Raw genomic sequence first — 23066 nt, forward strand, 5'->3', positions numbered from 1 at the left:
CAAAAATATTTTCCCCAAATATTCAAGAGAAAGGTACAAAATTACCTATTTTTGGTAACATTAGTTATTGTTGCAAAAAAAGAATGAAAAGTAATTCCCTCTCCACCCCAAGTAGCAAAACACTGCTGTAGTAACCAAGGACATACCTGGAATTAATTCCCTTTCAAATCTTATGCGTTCTTTAATATCTTCGATGTACTGAGGATATCCAGCCTTGGCAAGGGTAAAAATCACCTGCAACAGAATCCTATCCATAAGGTACCCTTCAGTCTTCTCAACCTCTTCTAGAGTCTGTAAACCAGAAAAAAATTTAACTTCAATAAACTCCAAAGTAACTCAAACCAGTATACATTAAAATGAAAATAAATATATCATGAAAAGCTGGGTTTTTTTCCTTTTTTAAAAACAATGGGTTTAGGTAAACGGAATATGGTAGAGAGAATATCAAAGGTCTACAGAGAGGGTCTCCAAAACCTACACACTGTAAAAAGAAAACAGAACAGATAAACGTGTAGAATAGATAGTTTCTCTCTAATACCTACGAATACGTGAAATCAGAGGTATTCCCATAGTTAGATGACTTTCAAAAGAAATTACTTTTAAAAGGGGAGAATGATTAATCAAACTTTTTGTTAGTGTTTGGAAGAAGGTTGATTGATGCAGATTTGTTTCATTTGTAAGTCACAGAACAATATTATGTCTCCCACATCATCTTCCTTTATTTGGTCCTCGCCATCTGATACTACTTACTAAACTCAAACCAATTTTCTTTTCTCATTCCTTTCCAAATACTTCTTTGATTTAAAAAAAAGTAAGAGAGAATACTTGAAAAAAATCAGCTACACAAAGGGCTGTAAGGCAGCATTATTTTATCCACACTTCATGCATACTTAAGTTGCTGGTACAAACTCTCAATAAAAATTCAGTTTCACTGGAAATACTCTGTGGCTTCAATGGAAGCCAAAGAACGGCTCAATGGGAGCAGGATAATCAAGGTTTACTATTTATTTATTTTTATAAATAAATATATAAACATCTCATATGCACTATTCGCCCCTAAAAAACACCACCCTGAATTATCAAGTCACTCACTGGCAAACATACCTTCTCAGAGTGAAAGGCAACTATCAAAAGACAAGTATTTTTCATAAAGTATAAGAAAGCTTTCAGTTAACTAGCTATGTTTAAGTGCTGTGAACCAGGAGGAAACAAGTTATAAAATTCAGTATTATTCCTCCTGCATGGATAGAAAGTATTCCAAAGCTACAATGAACAAAAGATCAAACAAGTTGTACTTAAACTAAAACCTCAAATACCTTTTTGATGCTACCAGCATCACCCTTTTCAGCATACACATTCAGCAGCGATAAATAGGTGTCTGGACCTGGTTCAACACCAGCCATCCTCATCACTGAAAGGATATTTTCTGCACTCTTCATATCTCTAAAAGAATTAAAAAAGACCCTCAGTAGATTGAATCATAACAATGTTTATTGTGACTTCCACATTTCTTCATTAATTAGAACTGGAAACAAAGACTGCAACAAGTATAGAGAAACTTATTTTAACTAAGCAAATCCTGAAAGGGGAAAGTGCAAATCTTTTAATTATTTTATTACTTAGAATACTCCTTCATCTTTAACAGTTGAAAAAGTTCAAAAGTAAGTGCAGCAAATTTGTTTCTCAAACAGTACAAAAGTACAGTAATTTATCTTGAAATTGAAGATTTTCAGACACAAGGAAAATACACTTCCTTTGTTAAACAGCCCCATTTTGCTTCAAAAATGTATAAAAAGGCAGTCTTCTATATATTATTATTCAGAACCATCACACTATTCTGCAGCATGTAATTTTTCCTGTACAGTACCACTTTCTATTGTAGTAAAACTAAAATAAAACAAAAGAAAAAAGGTATTAAGCATTACCCTGATCTTGCATGACCTTTCACAAGGCTACTGAATACTGCCTCAGTGATTGGGAGATCTTTGCTCTTCATAAATCCAAGAATCTTACTGCAAAATAAAAGACAATGAATGATTAGATATTTTCTTCCTTTGAAAAGATAAACTACTGAGCTATTGCTGCTCTGCTGGACAAGCACTACAAAACCAAACCCTGATGTCACTGAGCAATTACATTTGTGAATGCTCCATAATATGCTCACAATTTGGTCATTTTCATATTTTCAGATTAATTGTATTTGTCACTTTGAAATATGCAGACACAAGGGTGGGGCTGGGTTTTTTTTATTTTTTCTTCCTTTTACTTATTTTTCATGCCCAGTAATCACACTGTTGCAACTTAACCTTCCTAAAATTAAAGCGTTAGACAGATATCCAGCAAGCCCTAAGTAACAACGACAACAACAAAAAATAGAATTACTACTATTTGCTCCTTAGTCCACTTTGTTCTCAAATGCCTTTCCCAGTAGCCATTTTCTTACATAGGCAGTAAGCCCTCATAACCTCGCACTTTTTCACACTGGCTCTAGAAACGACAAAACAAGTTATTTTCTGAGCAACTTGAATACAATTTGATTTGAACACACTGGTCTATCACTTATTTTTATTTTGCTTGTCTAGGTTCCAGCTGCCTCTAAGAAACTGCTCTTCATTGCTTGGTTAAAATATACTTAAACCCCTCTTTGCTTTGCTCAATTTATAAGAATTACATTGAAATCAATTTTAATGTTAATGGTAGGGAATATCAAAAACAAATTTTGTGGAAATCCTTTTAAACATAAATGCAAAAGAATACCTCGCTCCTTCAATGTCACCCTCATTGCAATAAGCAGCAATCAACCTTTGGTATGTAACCTACAAAAAACAAAAAGGGGAAGTTAATAATTTCCACCCAATAAATAGACACTATTATTGAGAATGAAGGTATCATAAAAGGGTACCTACTCGATTGGGCTGCACATTAGCTTCCTCCATTCTGGCCAAGAACTCAGTCGGAGAAAATTTATGCTCATTCTGAAGGTAGACTTTAAGTAAAGCATTATAATGGCTTGTATCATACACAGCACCTAAGGAAATATTTCAATCACAGTCAGTGAACGTAGAGTCTCTAAATGCAACATGATTTTATAGCTTTCTCAGGCAATTAATTTCAAATCAATTTTATTCTGTATGAACTTTATGTATAATCAGACTGCTTCGTTTTATCAGTCTTTGAATCATCAGACATCTATTTAACAGCACGCATCTGTTTATGAAAGGCTAAAACATAACAAGAGCACAGTAACATCAATGCTCATGTGCATGCTACTCCACAGTCCCTACAGCTGTATTTATTTTACAGATTCAGCAATATTACTATCAAGAAGCAGTTCATCTATGCAACATCTATACATAAACGACTAACTTAAAATAAAAAAAATCATCTGATAAAATAGCTGGTAGCACTAGGAATACTCAGCCTACCAGGTATCAAGGCAACATCTAACAAAAAAAATACACATTTTTACAATAATCAAAATCAAGGACAAGTCCAATTTAAGCATCTTCCAAAAAAACCCCAATCTTTAGATTTATTATTAACACCCCTAGATGTCAGTATAACTCCCAGAATAGGAAATACATCTCTCACCTGAATAATAAAACCCAGCGTTTCTTAGGTAATGTGTTTTTGCTGTTACAACCTAACATTTAAACACTATTAAAATACATTCAGTCTTCTATTACAAAGAAAGTAACTAAAGCACATAGCTGTTCTTGCAAGAGGGACTAACAAAACCAACCTACCCAGTTCCTTCACCTTGTCCCATATCATATGGGCTAATTCTGTTCTTTCAGGTGACAATACCTCTGGTAAAAGAGCACCACAACTTCGCAACAAAAGCAAGGTCTGATTACTCCCTGGACACCCTGCAAGTGAAGCACAGCCACAAATTTCTTTACTAATAATTATGCATCTAATACAACAAAAAAAAATATTCAAGACTGAACCCCTGAAATATTTAAGCATTTTGTATAGAACAGAATCTTCTCCAAGATTGAAGATTTTTACTGAACAAGATATCCAAATGATTAAACAATGACATTTATGTGCTATCATGAAAAAGATTCATGATAAAACATGACATTTTGTACAGCTGAGCAGAAATTTTAAGTAGTACAATGCAAAACTCTAAACTCAAATGATTTGGTACTTTGAATTTCCCAATCCAAGATCCATAGATCATTTCATCCTAACAGGGACATAACCTTCTGGTAAATTTCTAAAATGGCAAGATACTTCATACCAGTTCCATAGTATTCCAAAACTGGTGTTCAGAAACATTCCACATTTAAATTTCCATTTCCACTTCTGCCCATGGCCAATATAAAATAAATGAGATCATTCACATCTAGGGAATAGTGTAGGAAAATTGCCCTGACTTCTGCACTAGCCTGAGGATGTCAAAAAACTAACCATAAACTCATCTGTCTATCTTGGACTTAACTACTACTACTGAGGCAAAGCAAGGCAGAGCTGCAGAATCTATCACAGATTACCGAATAAACTGGAGACATAAAAGTTTTTCCAATCACATCTTTATATGCAAACCCAGCCATCTCTAATAGAAAGGAGCTCCTTTAGAAAGCAGGATACTGTAAAGGAAAAAAAAAAGCAAAAAAAAGTTGCCTATTCCTTTCCTATCACAGAGAAAGTTAAGTTAAACTTCAGAAGTAATTTCATCTAACAAGGAGAAAGATATATGTTCACAACATAAATGATGAAAAAATCTATAAGGTTTTCTATCTCAGATGCACATGCAGACTTGAAAGATTCAGACTTCCAAAATTACTTGAAGTCTAAAACATCACTAATGCTTTGTAAGTTACTTCCAAGTCATCATGCCAACACTCCAAAGTTGTGTACAGCCCAGCACAGAGGCAGAAGCTGTGGCCACTAAAAATGTTTCCAGCTGCTTCTGATCACTCTAAGCGTAATTTTTAATTATTACACAGCTATAGAAACAGCTATACAGCTACAAAATAATGGCAAAATAAAGTAAAAAAAAAAACAAACAAAACAACTCAACAGCAGAAAGCTATACACGGTCTAAATTTAAACCTTCAAGTACCAAAAAGGACCAGCAAATCTAGGATGCCACATAATTATTGTAAACTATGTTCTAAGAGTGCAATCTACAGCAGAAAAGTTACTCATACAGGGTAAACACATCTGGGAAGAAACACAGGCAGTAGCGGGGAAAAAAATAAGCAATAATGAGAAAAGAGAAATGAGTTAAAACATCAAGAGGGGGCAGGTACAAATTGCAAATAGGGATCTGAACGTCTGAATACATAAGGGAGTGGTGAGATAAGCCATACTTGACTAACTTTTAAATCCCTGCATACAATTTGTTCATGTAGTAGAAATGCCAACGCATCTCCAGTTTCACAATGCCAGTGTTACACTAGTGACTGAGTACCCTGAAAGGCAACAGAAACAGGAAAAGGTTTGGCAGTACAAGTATGGAAAGACTCAGGACAAGGGATCTGCAGCAAGCACCCCCTTTGGGCATTTTTTGTGTTGCAATTAGAAATGGAAGAACAATACAAACTAAGGCAAATCTTTTTAAGAAGCCAACAGTAACTAACCTCCCACACTTGCTAAAGCAGTTTTCAACTTTATTAATAAAAAAAGGACCGAATTTTTCATATGGAAATATCTGACATTTATTTTAATAGCATCCTAGTTAAATCTCTTGAGAAGTTCTGTGCTTTTTAAAAAAAAAAAAAAAAAAAAAGATATACTTACACAGCCAAAGGAAACCACTATAACCAATTAACCTTTTTGTTAATATAACTTCCTAAAAACTGTGTAACTAATCAAAGATCATGAAGAACTGATTTGCAGATAAGCTTAGAGACATGAAATTCTTGCCAACCCACACTTGCTAATTTAAGTTTATGCCTAAAAAAGAAAAAGCAGTAAGAATCAGAAAGCATATCACAAGCACAAAGAAAAAAAATAAGTTCAACAGAAAGAGAGCATTAAGAGTCAACTTTTAAACACTGAACAACAAAACTTTTAAAAGCACAATCTTCGAGTGATGGCATGCATCCGCGAGTGCTGAGAGAGCTGGTGGATGTTATTGCTAGACCACTCTCCATCATCTTTGAACGGTCATGGAGAACAGGAGAGGTGCCTGAGGACTGGAGGAAGGCTGACATCACTCCGATCTTCAAAAAAGGCAAGAAGGAGGACCCAGGGAACTACAGACCAGTTAGTCTCACCTCTGTCCCTGGGAAGGTAATGGAGCGACTCATTCTGGATGTCATCTCCAAACACATTGAGGAACAGGAAGTTATTGGAAGTGGTCAACATGGATTTACCAAGGGTAAATCATGCTTGACCAATCTGATAGCTTTCTATGATGTTATAACTGGTTGGCTGGATGAGGGGAAAGTCGTGGATGTCATCTACCTTGACTTTAGCAAGGCTTTTGACACTGTCTCCCATGACAACCTCATTAGGAAGCTGAGGAAGTATGGGCTAGATGAGGTGACAGTGAGGTGGATTGAGAGTTGGCTGCGGGACAGGACTCAGAGGGTTGTGATCAGTGGCACAGAGTCTAGTTGGAGGCCTGTAACCCGTGGTGTCCCCCAGGGGTCAATACTCGGTCCAATTTTGTTTAATATATTCATTAATGACCTGGATGAGGGGACAGAGTGTATCCTCAGCAAGTTTGCTGATGATACCAAACTGGGTGGGGTGGCTGACACCCCAGAGGGCCGTGCTGCCATCCAGCGTGACCTGGACAGGCTGGAGAGCTGGGCAGAGAAGAACCTAATGAGCTTCAACAAAACCAAGTGCAAGGTCCTCCACCTGGGGAGGAAGAATGCTAGGCACCAGTATAGGTTAGGGGCGGACCTGCTGGGAAGTAGCTTGGAGGAGAAGGATCTGGGGGTTGTGGTAGACAGTAAATTATCCATGGCCCAGCAATGTGCCCTTGTCGCCAAAAAGGCCAATGGAATCCTGGGCTGCATAGGGAAGAGTGTGGCCAGTAGGTCGAGGGAGGTCATTCTCCCCCTCTACTCTGCACTGGTGAAACCACAACTGGAATACTGTGTCCAGTTTTGGGCTCCCCAGTTCAAGAGGGACAGGGAACTGCTGGAGCGAGTCCAGCGAAGGGCAACTAAGATGATTAAGGGATTGGAGCATCTCCCTTATGAGGAAAGGCTGAGAGAGCTGGGACTCTCTAGCCTGGAGAAGAGAAGGCTGAGGGGAGACCTTATTATGGCGTACAAGTATCTAAAGGGTGGGTTGAAGGAGGATGGAGCCAGGCTCTTTTCAATGGTTCCAAGTGACAGGACGAGGGGCAATGGGCACAAGTTAGAACATAGGAAGTTCCGTTCAAATACACGGAAAAACTTCTTTACGGTGAGGGTGACAGAGCACTGGCACAGGCTGCCCAGGGAGGTTGTGGAGTCCCCTTCTCTGGAGATTTTCAAGACCCGCCTGGATGCAGTCCTGAGTAATGTGCTCTGGGCAGTCCTGCTTTAGCAGGGGAGTTGGACTAGATGATCTCTAGAGGTCCCTTCCAACTCTGAAAATTCTGTGATTCTGTAATCCCAGGTATACAAGCCATTAACAGTCCAGAGCAATACTGTTTAAAACTAAAACAAAACAATACATGCCGTCATTGCTAAACAATAAGTACTACTGCTAATATTTATCAAATATCTCCATTGACTCATTGTAACTAGATGACCTAATCAACTGTGATACCTGGTTTGCAAAATATTAATATAGTCTGGCTATTTTTAGCCAAAGGGATATTGAATCTGTCAGAATGAACAATGCCTCAGCTGTTTATTTTTGTTTTATTCAAATAAAGTTTTCCTGTCCTGAATATCCACAGCTACTGAGGAATAGGGAAACTTGGGGATTACCTTCACATTTCCCTGCATAACTCCATTTTAAAACAAATGGCCTCTTAAGGACAGCATGGTTTATTACAGACACTTTAAAATCATACTGTGTAAACCAGACATATAGGATCCCTGTTCAGTCTTCACAGTACAGTTATATGAGGAAGGTATAACGTTACCAGATAAAAATCCACAATAAGCAAGAAAATATGATAAGTGTTCTTAAAAAGCACACTGAATTTTTACAAGACTTAAATTCCCAAAGACTTCAAAACCTGGAAAAGTAAACATGTGCATTTAAAGCAAAACAACATCTCTAAAACATTTAAAGTCTGTTCAAGGTATGTAGTAGATCAAACAACATCCAAAGACAAAATATAAATTAGAACTCTTAATTAATTTCCTTAGTTTGATGAATCATTATATTGCAGCTTTAAATTTATTTTGTTTAAATTGAAAGCAACTTACCTGTTTTGCATATTTCATGGAAGACTTTCAGTAGAAGGGCTTTAGGGATGCGGCCAGTTTTTCTGACAGAGTTATCCAGTTTATTTAATGCCCAGTCAAACTGCCAGGTCTGTCTGGTTTGAGTTTCTGTAATTGCTTCTTCTTTAACACTTCCCTCCTGTTGAGGTGCAACTGTAAGGAACCTTATTTGGTACATAACATTTCTGCTACAATAAAAACAAACAAAAAATAGAGATTACACTTCTGTGAATAATTTTGCAACTATACTAGTCACACAATGTCAAAAAAGATAACACACTTTATCTCTTACTGATGAAGAATTTCTCCAAACATGCCGTATCAATGTAAACAATGCAGGTGATTAATTTCAGTGTTTTTCTACTTAAAAAGATATAGTCATGTATATTTTCTCATAGTGAAAACTTTTTCTCTGAGATTTTCAGTTAGATTCACCTCATGAATTAAATGGTTCAAATACTATTCCCCAAAAAATGAAAATTTTGAAGTCATCCAAATCTAAAAGTCTATTGTCACATTACAGGTTCTCAAAAAAGCTCTCAGGTGCTTTTGAAAAATCATTCCAAGAATAGTCAGACATCTCTTCCAGAAGACGTGAAGGCAGTAAAGCATATCTTTCTTTTCAACTAAAATACACAAACTAATGCAGAGGCCCATGTTTTAGACAAGCGTATCAAACAGCTTAAAGAACAATGGGATCATTCCCAGTTCTTCAGAATTTACATTAACGAACACGAAGCAGTCATCCTGTGACTGGATAAATTTCTCAAAACAAAGTATGACAATGACAAGAAACGTAAGGAGGAAGCATTCTTATTTCTAGCAAAACAATAAGAGCTTGCTTTTTTTAAAAAGAAAAAACAGAACAAGTTGGTATACATAAGAATATGAACATGGTATTTGTGCCACGATGGAATTGTGAGCAGCCTGTGCAGGGCAAATTATTGTTACACACAAGCACTTTTGGAAGTCTGTTCTCAATTGTCCTTACAACTGCATAAAATAAACCAGACTATCCTCCTCCAGAATCCTATACAAAGGAAGTAGCATATGCTGGATGGCAAAAAGATTCAGCAACTATTGAAATTGCCCTCCCTCGTCTCTGGTTCTCTAGACAGCTCTTCAGCTAAATTTGTGTAAGTTCTCTAGACTAGTTCAAAAAAACCTACTTGTTGCACTCCCTGCTGTTACAGATGCTCGGAGTCCTACATGGTAATGGCTGCGTGTTTTTTAAAATGGTAGCCTAAAAGTGAGGAGTGCTGGTATTCTCTACAAAATGATTTCCCACACCTGGAGCTTTTTCACAGGTATGTATCTCCATTGCAAATTTTACAGTGTCCAATCTCCTCAAGTTTCCTCAGGAAGAATTTCCTAGAGGCCAGCAAATTATCTGCATTTTATTTGGCACGGGAAGGGACAAAGAAGAAAACTGGAGCAAGGAAAAAAAGACTACCAAAAAGGAGAGATCCCCTCCTTCCGTCTCAGTTCTATCTCCTTCTAGATGCAAGTGCCTACTGATTCCTTTGGGATAGTTCTCATTTTACTCAGATCCCTCTGTGATCTTATTTAACTCACTAATCTGGCCCAATACCAATTCAGCCACTTTTACAAAAAAATCAATTACTGTTCCATCAGGTTAGAGTGGAAACAGCTCACGATGTCCAAAAAACACCAGAATGAACCAGAAAAAAAGCAATGGAGTAGGAACAGATGGCTAAAATCAGAGGAACTAGGAAGAAAAACAAGAAACTGAAACACTACTTTAGGTGGTACGTAGCTGATCAGATTAACGCTATCAAGCTCTTTTTTTTTTTTTGTTCCTTCCTTTTCCTCTTATCCTTCTACCTCATCATTTATCCAGAGACAGGGTACTTTACCTAAAACAGAAATCATTAGACTAATTAGAGTAAAATCCAGTAGTGCAAGGTAAGATTAACAGTAAGATACAAAATCTTAAGTCCTCTTGGGTATAACAACCAAATGAGATGTCTACAACTTATATAAACTCTTTAATAACACATAAATACCAATATTCAACAATGAGCTAGCCAATGGATAGCTACAAGAATGAAACTGTAACGATTGCAAGTTCTTATCTATTTTTCCTAAAGATGTAGATAAAAAAAGAAAATTGTATCATCCACTCTTATATAACCATTTTAAAAAGCTACTTGAAAGCTTTTCAGAATACTTCAAGTCAGGTTGGAAAAAATGCTTTGGAAGCAAGCACCAATGCAGGACTTTGTGTCTTTGTAACACAGAAAATTATACTTTGGTTTCCGTTAACAATCAAAACACAAGCAGAAAAAAAATCCCGTGCTTCAGATTAAAATTGAAATGTCTTCTTCTACAAAAATTGCTATTGTTTTATAGTATTTTGCAAATTATTGAATTATACCACATAGCACACTTGCAACCATAAGCTACTTGATATCTACAATTCTTCTTAAGCCCTACATTGTTTTAAGGAGGCCATCTTTGTAAGATTCTCTATGTGTCAAAAGTCACAAACAATTTAAAGCACTTGCATTGCATAGCTCCATCAGATTACATATGAAGATAAAAATTGTATACGCATGTTAAAAAATATGCTGGTTAACAGCATGAGAGGACTCTAAAGTCTCATTTTTACTAAACTCTCCCTGCTTCGCATTTAGCATGATGCTGTTTATACCATAAGTTTAGAATATTATACTATATCAACTGCTACAGTTGTAGACTGTAAAATATTATATTCTTATATGAAGTGTTATTTTTATACTCTAACTCAACCTTCTGAAAGATCAGCAGAAATGGGCATTTCTATTTACACACCACCCTCCCACTATTATCAAATATGGCACTGATTAAAGACATTTTAAGGAATGACAACATAGTTGTCTGAGTTTCAATTTTAGAGAGACAGGGGAAAACAGTATGAGAGTATAAAACAACCTGAGGAACTCAAACTTCCACTGGCATCCACTTCAATTACCACCATCAATCTGAAATACGGTATCTAGAGTAAGACTGGTGTACCTTGTCATCTATAGGCTTTCAGCATTTGAATAAATTACACTTTTAGCATGATTTAAGGTACTGTGTAATGCTAAGCCAATCCCATAGTAGGAATTTGTTAAAAATAACTGTGGCTTCAAAAACTGGATGAAGCTGCAGGCATCTACTATCTTAAATTTGGTTCTTAGCATTACAAATCAACTAAGAACACAAAACTTTGAAGGGGTGGAGGGGAAGCTAAGAGCTCACAATTCTAAAAGATGAAAGACTGAGCAGACCAGAAAGACAGCTTCCCCCCCCCCCCCCCAAAAAAGCAACTTTAATAAATTCAGGGTACACAGTATCAGGTTTGATTTCTGGCAATCAAGGGAAGGACAGGAGAATGCAGTAGACAACATACTGAAAATTGATACTAATGGCACAACCTCCCTGTGAAACAGAAAAAAAGCTAACAAAATGAAGCAGTTATCCATACATCAGGAATCTTCAACAACCTTGAGTGATTCTTTGATTTTTAGAAGTTGAGAAAGAACACACGATTAAGGGGAATAAAAAAAAAAGCAAGGATAAAAATCAAGGAGGCCATGGTAACCATTTCAGTCAGGAGGTCACAAAAAGGCAGCAAGAAAGGCTTCTAAATATAAGAAAGATGATTTTAGAAAATACATATGTCTTACAATGAAAAAAATTACAGATCATACACTGTTTATCTTTCAAAAAAATGTTAATTGCAACCCTACTGTGTAAATTTTAACCACCTTACCATGACTAAATTCTAACAAGCAGATGGAGGTGTAGGTGAGAATAGGGAAGAATGATCCAAGTGATTTCTGGAAAGATTAAGATATGTTATATTTAAAACACAGTAATGGACCTTACTCAATCTCTAGTCCTTTGGAAATATCTTCAAAAAATCATGAAAGTTTTGGGAAAAACAGAGGGTAATCAATAAAAAATACAGACTGATGTACAGGCTTTTGGCACCATGTTACCTGACAATCTCATAAGCAAAACAAGGGGATGCAATGTACTTTACACAAATACGGGTGCAGTAGTTGTTTAGGATATATATATAAAATTAAAATGTGCTGATAAGTGTTTGTTGCCAAATTGGGAATATATTTTATGGGATTCAAATTTAACTGTCTCATGACCCAACTGGGAAAAGACTAGTACAATCCATGTCCATTCAATAATTTCATTAACAATTTGGATGACAGAAGAGTTTAATAAACTTATAAAATCTGCAGATGACATCCTAATGGTGGCAAACTCTTAGAAGGAAGGCCTCAGACTTCAGAGTAATCTTGATTAACTAATCACGTAATGTAATAATGTAATGGTCTGAAATCAACAAAAAAGAAATTCAATACAGATCAAAGAAAGTTGTACCTTTTGGACAAAAAACAAATGCAGAAACATAAGATGGTGTACAATTGCTAAAAAGTACTGAAACCAAAAAAGTACTGAAATGAGCCACCACTAAACATGAAACACCACGCAGCAAAAAAGAAAGCTTCAACTCCTAACAAAAGCAACACAGATAAAATACAGAGAAAATTATTCTGCTTGTCATGGTGTGTTTACTCACAAAAAAACAAGTTTAAAAGACTCAAAAGACTCATCTATCCCATCCCACTCTCCAAGCAGAGAAGTAACTGTACCTAATACGTCAGGCATCACACTGGTAATATTAACTGTTGTAATATTAATTATAATGAAATACTAGGATACTTCGACAGTCAAACTTTCTCATTTGAAAGCTCATAAAGTAAGATTAGAAAGGGGGGGGGGGGAATCTATCACGCATGACCTTGGCATTTCTGATCCTGCCTCAGTGCTAGATGTTAGATTACATAGTCTTACAATGTAACCATATTTTTCAATTATTTTCATTAACTTTGTTTAGAATTAAATGTCTGATACTTCTCCAAGGACTGCAACGAATGCCAGATATTTACTTTCATCAATTACCTTTAAACAGTATTTTAAGATTTTCTCCATGTGAAACATTATATTTGCAAACACTTGAACTCTCTCCTACTCCCACAATCACAAGATTAGAAGTAGACTTCCGATATTTGAGCCTGTACATAATTGTACCTTTACACTATTTTCAGCTTTGTCTCTACAATTGTGAGGATTAAAACTGTAGACCATGCCTACACAGGAAAAGTTAACCAACCATACGTTGGTAATCCCAAAAACCAACCATCCGCTACTTAGCTGTAACTTTTCACCTCCAATTTAGCTTAAAACATTTGGAAAGTAGTTGAAGATAAACTCATAAAAAACTTATGCAGAGATGAAATGCGTATGGGGAAATTTATACCAAGTCAACTACTAAAATTCTTCTATGTTTGCAAGGGTTTAGTGAGAATCCCAGTACTGTAGTAATGTACTTCTATGCTTTTCATATTTCTAGAGCAGACTAAAGGCAGTGCTTTCAATTTCCTAAAGGAACAAATCTTACACAACAGCTTGAGTAAAAAATGCCACATCTTTCCCAAAACTCAAGTAGGTGGTTCCAGTGTTCTGCCTGGCAGCAGCAAAAAGTTTAGTTTCCATAAAACTTGAGCAATTCTAAACATGCAAAAAAAAAAAAAAAAAATACAAAACCAACCACCATATGGATATTTGTCTCCCTTTAGCACAGCCACAATAAGGTACTTGGCAGCACTTTTTTCTAAGAAAAGTACTGAGTATTTTGTTCTTTCTAAACTAAACAGGTGAAAGGCATATGAAATAGTTTTCAAAATACAAACCATGCTCAAAGTAGAATAATGGTAAACATAAGAGTTAGAGTTAAAATTCATTACTGTACACAAAACTACTACAGACTCAACAGTAGTTAAATTTACTAAATGTAAGACTAAATATACCACCTGAGACCCCAGCATGATTCACGTGACTGCTAACAGTACTTCCCCTGACTTAACTATGGTCACCTACAAAAAAAGGCCACAATGTTCAGGCCACTGTATCCCTGTTTCAATGAGATACAGAGGGATCCTACGAGACAGAAAACGTTATGTTTTTTCATGTAGACTGAGAAACCTCATGTTTCTCAGAGGGCATCAAAAAAACTTTGCCTAAGTGATTCACAGGAAGCAAAGCAGAAAAACTTTGCTTTCTGCTATTCCTTAGGAAGTCTCTAGACATTTTATTTCCATCAGTAGAACACATGCAACAACTACAACAACTGTGCAGCTTGTGAAACTTTACTAGGACAGCGTTGCTTCAATAATTACCAAAAAGCAAGTCTACTAAATGCCTCATCTGCATTTAAAGCCCATTAATTCTATTGTTTTGCTAATGTAAAGTAATTAAGCACTCAATTCTACATTTTTGTCCACTGGTGATGGATTGCCGAGTATGACAGTGAATAGCCAAAAGACATTTGTTTGCAGCTAATTAAAAAAAAAAAAAAACACACAAAAACCCCCAAAACAACAAGCCAACAATATACCACACATTAAACCATGAATCATTTGGGTTTTAAACTTATGGCTTACCCAAAGCTCAAATCAAATCCCCTCAGATCTTAAACAAGGTTCTTTAAAAGGATATTCTCACTTCCATCTCTCCAACATGCTTCAATCTTATACAAACACACCACAACATGCCAAAAGTCAACAGTATTTACAAGGACAACTTGAAAAGCATTGCACATGGTACCCTCTTACCAGCTTCACCAGCAATAACGCTTCTGAATGGAACACAGCTCTTGCAAAAAGCAGGTTTCACTACAGCACAATTTGCTGTTTGGGGAGATGCTCTTTGCTCCACAGTCCCCAAAACTGACATTCAAACTCACAGATGAGAATCTCAAACTGAAGAAGTGACAACAAAGCCAAAGATGCCTTGCAAGACTTGCACTTGATTTTCCTCCTCAGGTATACTTTTATGATCTATGCCTTAGGAGCCTAACTGCTCTCCTTTTCTGTGAGGACAGCTAGTGTGTTGACTTCAAGATGAATATCCTAGCACTCGCACATCTATGTGCAGTTCAGCAATACAGCTGCATTGATCTAATATCACTCAGTCATCAGCAGGGTTCCCCCTTCTTTTGCCAGTGGTCCCAGCTTTCTAGAGTTCATCAGATCCTTAACTGATCCAATAAAACCTGTTGATCTGTCAGAAAACTTTTTCCTCGCAGCCTAGCAAATGAAATCAGATGAGTAACAGGTTCAAGAAGCATCCTGATGTACAGCAAGACAAGCTGGCCAGGAATGGGAGGGTGGTCTGTGTGGAAGAATGGAGGCAATACCCTTCCTCCCAACATGAACTTTCCCACCACAGCTGTAACATCAAACCATAACATAATCACCTAGAGTATGTAGAATAAAGTCCTCAAGAGATTCTGATGTTAATTTGAAAACTACTATGAACACTCATAGAGAGGTTTGTTACAGCATTCTTGACAGTCAGCCAATAGCAGCAAATTTAACCATCTCTTCCCTTAGTGAAACTTCTATGAACAAAGTTCCACTAAATAATTGGTACCAAATACCTCAGCACAGTACTAAAGTTTGCTGTTGTAGATCTGAAGTTTGTTGTATTGGTCTGTCATAGCTTGCTTATCTTGTTATAACTGCATGGCATGAGAGTGATGACATATAGCTCAGTATATTTCTCATTTCATACTAAAGGTCGACAAGTGAAAAATTTGACTTAGATCTGATCTGAGACTTTTGCTATGAAATGCTCCTCAACCACCCAATGCAATCAGATCTCCATCTATTGTCCTAATCCATTTTCAGAAGAAGTCCAGATTAAATTAACACAAAACTAAATGGGAACCACTCCCACAGAATATTCCACTGGGGCTCAGCTATGGGTGGCAACATGCAGCAGAGCAACAGGAACCATCAGTCATTGCAGGGAGACTACCTTAATCTAGCATATCCACTCTGTCCAACTGTGGTCAAATTCGTCACTTCACTATAGATGCAGATGCACTTCAAAGTACTGACACATAATTTGAAGCCTTATTCGCATGAAGAGCTGCTTCTCTGTCCAGTGCATACTATACTGGCTCTGAGCAGAAAAGCAACATATCCTGAGAGTCTCTAAAATTACACAGGCATTACAAAGAGTCAAACCATCATTTGTGTACTCTACAGTTTGGCAATGGTAGTTAGGACTTTCTTGGAAAAATTACAGCAATATGATGCTCTGATAAAAATCTCTGCTTGAATGTGAATCATTACTGTGAATGTGAATCGTTACATCTCTAAAGAAATAAGGAGTTTTGCAACTTTTTTGCTAATGTAACTGTACCAAGCACATACGAACATATAGCAGTTCTCTTGCGAAATGCTGGATTATTCCTTGTTACTTATTTACTCCTAAAACTTGGGGGGGAGGGTGGGGTGTCCCCACTATTCCAATTAGAACTTGATCAATATTCTCCGGAATTTACTGCAGTGGACTGCATTTCACTCTCAAAACACCACCTCAAGACCTGAACAGCAAGTCTAAATGTTGTCCATATGTCATTCTTGTTCTTCAAAAGAGGTTCATTTCCAGCAACTAAGGCTTAAGTAGAAAAAAAATAACAATGAATAGTTACTTAAGTCAAAAAAAAAAGATATTATATGCTTATATGCACAATTTCTGTTCATAAATGTTACCTTGCTTTACACTTTGCTTTACCTAGAGCATCACTTGTGCAGTAGGATGCCTAAACTCATAAAGTGACAGTAAGACAAAGATTTTGGATGACAAAACTATCTTAGGAATGAAATTTATGGACAGAAAGAATGCACAAATTTAGGTGTGCCACTCAGTCTTACTCCAATATAACTCACAGTTTAGACCTAAACCTAAAAGCTATGAGATAAATACCACTGCTGTTTCCTGTTAATGTGTTCTCTACCAGGCACCTTTCTCACATAATTAACTAAATCTAGCCTGAGAATGAATGAGTTTTCAGTATGATCACCAAACTATCCCATATATGACCCCATTTATCCTTGAAAATATAGAAAAGTATAATTTGGTGCAAGAAAAAAGTATCATTTGTGGCGGGGAGGGGAACAACCAAAAACCCAATACCCAGCTGTTAGAGCCAGAGTATGATTGCATAAAGCACTTTTCAAGTTCTTTCCAGAAACACAGTTCCAGAAAAAAAGCCCTGTTAGTCCTTCATCAAGCCATATGTGAATTTCAATGAATATTACTTCTTGCAACAACCTAATTTAGGAAATTAAGCTTCCAGTCAAGAAAAACAAAAATCAGCTGAAATACCACAAAGTAGAAAAGTTTATTCATGATCTGCAGCTAACTAACTACATGCGTGGTTCTGTTGCCGACCTTATAGCACATGTCCTCCTAGTTCCTGGTCCTTCCTGCACAGGTCCTCCATCTTTCACACCAACTTTAACAATTTGTTAACCACTAAAACCAGTAGAAAACTATATTCTTTTTTAGGTAATATTTTGGTCAGGCTGCCAAATAAAATCAGCTCACAATAGGTTTGAAAAGCGCTAAAGCTGGTACAAGTAGCAACAACTTCCTTATTTTGGTGGTGAAATTTCCCTCCGTGACTTCCCTGCTGCTGACTCTCGTCTGTTCCCATCCCTTCTCCTGAACCGGCTCTGGCACTCACCAAGTCCTCTGCTGAACAAATTTATCTGTCTAGAATGGCAGGAAATTGTTCTGGGTTTCTACCAGGAATCAAGTTACATCGACTTAGAGGGACCACCAGAGCTGTAACAGGGCACAAACAAGACAGGACAGAACTTTCTCCCTCTGGTAGCACTAAGTTACGTCAGCTCGTGAAACTCAGTGTGCGCATGTTTAATGCTTTTTTATTCTCAAATTTTATGCAAAAAATTGTCTATAGCACCATTTGGATATTTAATGAGAGATTATTTTCAAGGTCAGTTACTAATACTAATTAAAGCTACACGCTGATACTTTCTTTCAGATGATAATGCTGTGTTCCCATATTCAGAGCTAACAGCAACATCAGCTATCTGAACAGTTTGTAAAGTGACACTTGTACGCACTAGAAGCATCGTATCCCCTGCCGCCCACCCACACTGGATCCTCACTACATTTTGCAAGCACTGGAAAAAATACAGCAAACATTCATATCCTTGGAGGAAACAGTTCTAAACTTCTTTTTAGGTGAGCATTTATATTTACAAATTATTTGTAATTATTTTACTTGTTTAATTTTATACAAATTTTTAGTTAACAACTGTAATTACAATCACAGCTAGTCACTTGACATAAATGAAAGCTAGGCATTTCAACTCATTCCCAACTCCCTCTTTTAAGACTTAGAAGCTGGGCACGGTGGAAACCAAAAATCTAACCTCATCAAGGCTCAGAAGTCATAAACAAATGCTTCTCATTCACAGGCAGCCTCAGAAATTGTTGACAATGAAGTAATCCCTCATGTTAAAAAAGTTTGCACAAATCTTCATGTAGTTGTAACTGCATACTTGCTGCATGAAATACAAAAAATAAATACCAAACTCTTTGACATAGCTATCACCTGTACAAAGTGCTTCCTTCTTAGGACAAGTAATTAAGGATAAAATTATGGAAGCAACCAGCTTGCCTGTGTAACAGAATGCTAACATGACTTCAGTGATGTATTAAAAAAGCAGTGCATGCAAAACACCCTGAAATGTCGTATGTTTCCTACAAACATGGATTCTGACGTGTTTGTTCATGTATTCAGGGCTAACCCTTTCACACTTCTATATCCAAGAGGTACATGCTGAAGACAAAAAGAAACACCCCAAATGTGGAGCTGCAGCGCACCACCACTGGAGAGAAAGCTTAGCTCTCCAAAACCAAATATTTTTTTGTTAAACAACAACAACAAAAAAAGATGTACTCGTGTTAAGGAAGGGTTGCATCTCCAAACTTCCTGCATGGCACCAACCACGTTATTAGTGCGGTCAAAACAGCAACAGGCATGCACGCAGGTGTGCCGAGCTTTCCACCCTACCCGCATGATGGAAAACGGGGAACCATAGTAAAGGAATTGACCCAGCGGAGTCTGAGGGGCAGGGGGAAGAAGCCCAGACCCCAACTGTGCGGTTAACCACGATTTATCTCTGCCTGGTCTCTGCTCTCCTCCTCCACTCCCCCTCTGCACAGTCTGTCCCACTACAGCAGTATCCTCTGAAGGCCAGTGCCCTTTGCTCTTCGCAGAAGACAGGGCTCTGCTTTCCTCTCAGCCCAACAAGACACCGCAGCGAAGTGGCGCTACGGAAGGAGCCGGAGGGAAGCGGGGCTCCCTCTCGGCCTTTGACCCTGAGCTCACCCTGCCGCCGGGGCCCATGCGGCGAGAGGCGGCCAGCCCGGGCCGGGCCTCAGGGCTCCCGCAGGCAGCTCCAGGGGGGTGGGATAGGAGCAGCAGTGACCAACGGCCACGGAGCAACTGGCCGCGGCGGCCCAGCCGTCGCTGCCCTTGGCCACGAGGATCGCCGCCTCAGCCGGCCCCCGCCGCCTCAGCGGCCCGCCGGCCCACCGGCGGGCGCCGGGCAACCCCGCGACGCAGGGTCTCACCTGGCGGGGGCCGGCGGGCGGGCGGCAGCGACGGCGGCGGGGGGACGGAGGAGGGGCAGAAGGCGCGGGCAAAGCGCCCGCAGGCGCCCGGCGGAGCTCAGGAGCGCGGCCATGACCGCCGCGCGCGCCGGACGCGGAGGAACACGTGAACCAGGCGCCGCGCTACTGCGCATGCGCAACAGGCGGGGCCAGGGGGCGGCAGGCGCCGGCGCTCCGCCTCCGTCGGCCCATGTGACGGGACGAACCATTCCTCGCGAGGGGAGGCCTCCAGCCCTGCTCTCGGAATGGGCCCGCTCAGGCACCGGTGAGCTTCTAATTTACACCCCCCCCCTCTGTGCAGCTGATGGGGCATCCCACGCAAGGTCGGTCGCGCAGCGCGGGTTGGGTGGGTCGGCAGCCAACCCGGAGCTGCTCCAGCGGAAGGCGGTCGGTGGAGGATGGGGGGAAGGGGATGCGGGGGGAAGTAGCGGCTTTTCCGGAGGGCTCTACCGGGCACTGCTGTCCACGCCCTCCCCGCAGTTCCGCAGTAGGCCCCGCTGCTGGGAGCGCTTGCCCAGCCGCCCTTTCCCGCCGAAGGAAGTGACGTGGACGAGGGCGCGCGGGCGCCGTTGGCCGCCGCTGAGGGGCGGCCGCTGCCTCGGGGGTCTCTGGGGCCTGGCGGGCGGTCACTGCTGGGTCTGACCTTGTTGGTCCAAGAAGGCGATATGTGCGTAGTGCGGCTGGGAAAGCCACTGGCGGCCATCGGGTCAGGCGGTACAGGGGGCTCTGAAACGGCATCAGCCCCAGCTTCCTGCCGGGGACAAAATGGGAGTGAGGGGCAGAGGGGAAGAACCTTAATGAAAAACTTTTTAACGGTAAATCTCTACCTGAGCTTTGCTATGTTTACGAAGAAGCCATTCTACATTGATGTTTTATTTTGGCACAGGAGTTAAAGCTGACTCTTACGACATAAAACGCTAAATTGCTTAGGTACTTTTTAAATAAAGGGCATGTTTTCATGCAAAACCCATGTAATTATTTTTGCCATAGGTTGCAGATACTTACTCCAGAGGGGAGATTGTTCATCAAAAGAGGTGAGATTGATTTAACCTGGGGAAGAGAAGGCTCCGAGGAGACTTTATAGCGGCCTTCTAGTACTTAAATGGGGCCTACAGGAAAGATGGGGAGGGACTCTTATCGGGGAGTGTAGCAATAGGATGAGAGGTAACGGTTTTAAACTGAAAGAGGGGAGATTTAGATGACATATTAGGAATAAATTCTTTACTATGAGGGTGGTGAGGCACCACAACACCCAGAGAAGTTGTGGATGCCCCATCCCTGGAGGTGGTTAAGGCTAAGCTGGATGGGGCTTTGATCAACCTGGTGTAGTGGGAGGTGCTCCTGCCCATGGCAGAGGGGTTGGAACTTGATGGTCTTTAAGGTCCATTCCAGCTGTAACCATTCTATGATTCTATGATTTTTATCAAATCAATTATGATCAGCCATTTCCTATTACACTTTACTTGTTAAGACATGTAAAGTCTCATCAAGATGTGAAGGGCCCAGTTTTTAAAAGTTAGGAACACCTGCTTTTGCTATTTATAAGAAAGTCTTGGATGCTCAAGACTTCTCATAGTCCAGCTGTAAGGCATGAGTTACAGCTAGTAAGACAATATTTGTAATGTTACTGCTTGTTGTGGCCTCTGCGGTATCACAGTATTATGGTAGTTTGCAGGATACAGTGTTCAGTCTTAACAAGGAAGACCAAGATGAATTTTTTAACCCAAGTACAAACCTAGTGGTATTCAAGCTAATTATTAGGCTGTCTTAGGTATGGAATGTGCTTATCAAATTTGATTATGGAATAGAGGCCCTGGGAGCTCACTCTGAAGGCACAGTACAAAAATATCCACCATGCTTACAATAGGGACCAGAAATGATAAAGCAAATGACTGGAAGAGTAAAGGAAAATAACAAGGTGACATTGGTCAGCATAATAAATACTAGGTTCTTGTTGCTGAGACTTCACTGTTACTGAACTGGGAAAGAACAGTTTTAAGAAGTGTTTTGAAAGAGAAGAATGGGACAGATGCTGACCAGGAATTCCTCCAAAGGACAAAGAAAATACAAAGGTGTTTGAAAATCTAGTAAGTAGATAAAGGATCTGAAACAATGGGCTTCTCTGAGAGGAGTTGTCTTTTCACTGCCAAGTGGGGCGTCATAGATATGATACGATTCTGTAAAGACAGGAATTGTAAAGAAAAGGAAAGGAGATCCCAGGGAATGAATTCAAAATGTGATATACTTGAAGCAGTAGAGTTAGGAAATTATGTTTGCTCAAGTTCTCTGAATGGATGTGGAGGTCTAGATCACATTTATCAAGATCTGAAAAAGAAAATTTTTAATCAGTAAATTGAGACAATATTTAGAGTCTAGGTGAGAGTTTTAGTTCTCTGGATAAATAAAAGAAGTTGTCTATTAGATATGTTGTTCATGGAGTAAAATTATTACCACTTATATGTGAGAATCTAGAGAAAGGACTGTATGCGTCACCAGTAGTAGTTGAGAAACAGGAGGAGTTATCAGGTGACAAGTGAAAGTTTTATTTTCGCCATGCCATGCTTGAGTTGAGTCGTACACAAAATGTGAATGAGGCACCAGGATTTCAGTATGGACAAAAAGCTTGAGAGAGATCTGTGGGTCCTCAGCACAGTAGCTCTGCTATGTTTGTAGAAAAGATGATCTAGAGATGAAGGATACAAATCCAGAGATAAAGAAAAGGCCAAAGGCAAAACATACCCAAAGAGGGGGATGCAGCTATCCATGCAAGTAGAAGGATTGCAAAAGATGCACTAGGGAAAGGAAGGAGTCGTAGAAGCCACAGAAGGAAATGCTGTGGTCAGCTGCATAAGGGACAAGTGAAAAGTCAGATGTGAATGAGTCCAGGCTAAGAGAGATGGGAAGGAAAAATGTGTGGCGGATGAGGGACCAGGAAAAGGAAGCAGTCTAAGGAAACATGTTTTGTTGATCTTGCAACCAAAAGAAAGAATTAACCGAAAGCTCCAGAGAAGCTAAAGAAATCCTCTGCTGACTTCCTGGTTTTTCATCTTTCTAAACAGGCCACATCCTCCAAGATTCTTGACTGGATTCGCTCTGCCCAGGCAATTTATCCCCATAGTTAGTAGTTCCCAGGAGCCTATC

General features: G+C 39.2%; 1 protein-coding gene and 1 long non-coding RNA gene across 2 annotated transcripts in view; one reads left to right on the forward strand and one right to left on the reverse strand.

Annotated features, from left to right (window-relative positions):
* The window catches only part of LRPPRC (leucine rich pentatricopeptide repeat containing), a 96109-nt gene extending 76079 nt beyond the window's left edge, over positions 1-20030 (reverse strand). The window contains exons 1-8 of the mRNA XM_082480609.1: positions 19887-20030; positions 8337-8542; positions 3747-3869; positions 2907-3028; positions 2758-2816; positions 1926-2012; positions 1317-1443; positions 147-291 (exon numbers count right to left, since the gene is read on the reverse strand). Coding sequence (XP_082336735.1) covers positions 147-291; positions 1317-1443; positions 1926-2012; positions 2758-2816; positions 2907-3028; positions 3747-3869; positions 8337-8542; positions 19887-19999 — 982 coding nt within the window. The 5' untranslated portion in view covers positions 20000-20030. The remainder of the gene's footprint in view (positions 1-146; positions 292-1316; positions 1444-1925; positions 2013-2757; positions 2817-2906; positions 3029-3746; positions 3870-8336; positions 8543-19886) is intronic.
* A 135-nt stretch (positions 20031-20165) lies between these two features.
* The window catches only part of LOC309670040, a 53720-nt gene continuing 50819 nt past the window's right edge, over positions 20166-23066 (forward strand). The window contains exons 1-2 of the long non-coding RNA XR_014268959.1: positions 20166-20190; positions 20916-20959. This is a non-coding gene — a long non-coding RNA (uncharacterized lncRNA). The remainder of the gene's footprint in view (positions 20191-20915; positions 20960-23066) is intronic.

Source organism: Vanellus vanellus (assembly GCF_965231255.1).
Source record: "Vanellus vanellus genome assembly, chromosome: 3".
In the NCBI taxonomy this organism is placed as follows: Eukaryota; Metazoa; Chordata; class Aves; order Charadriiformes; family Charadriidae; genus Vanellus; species Vanellus vanellus.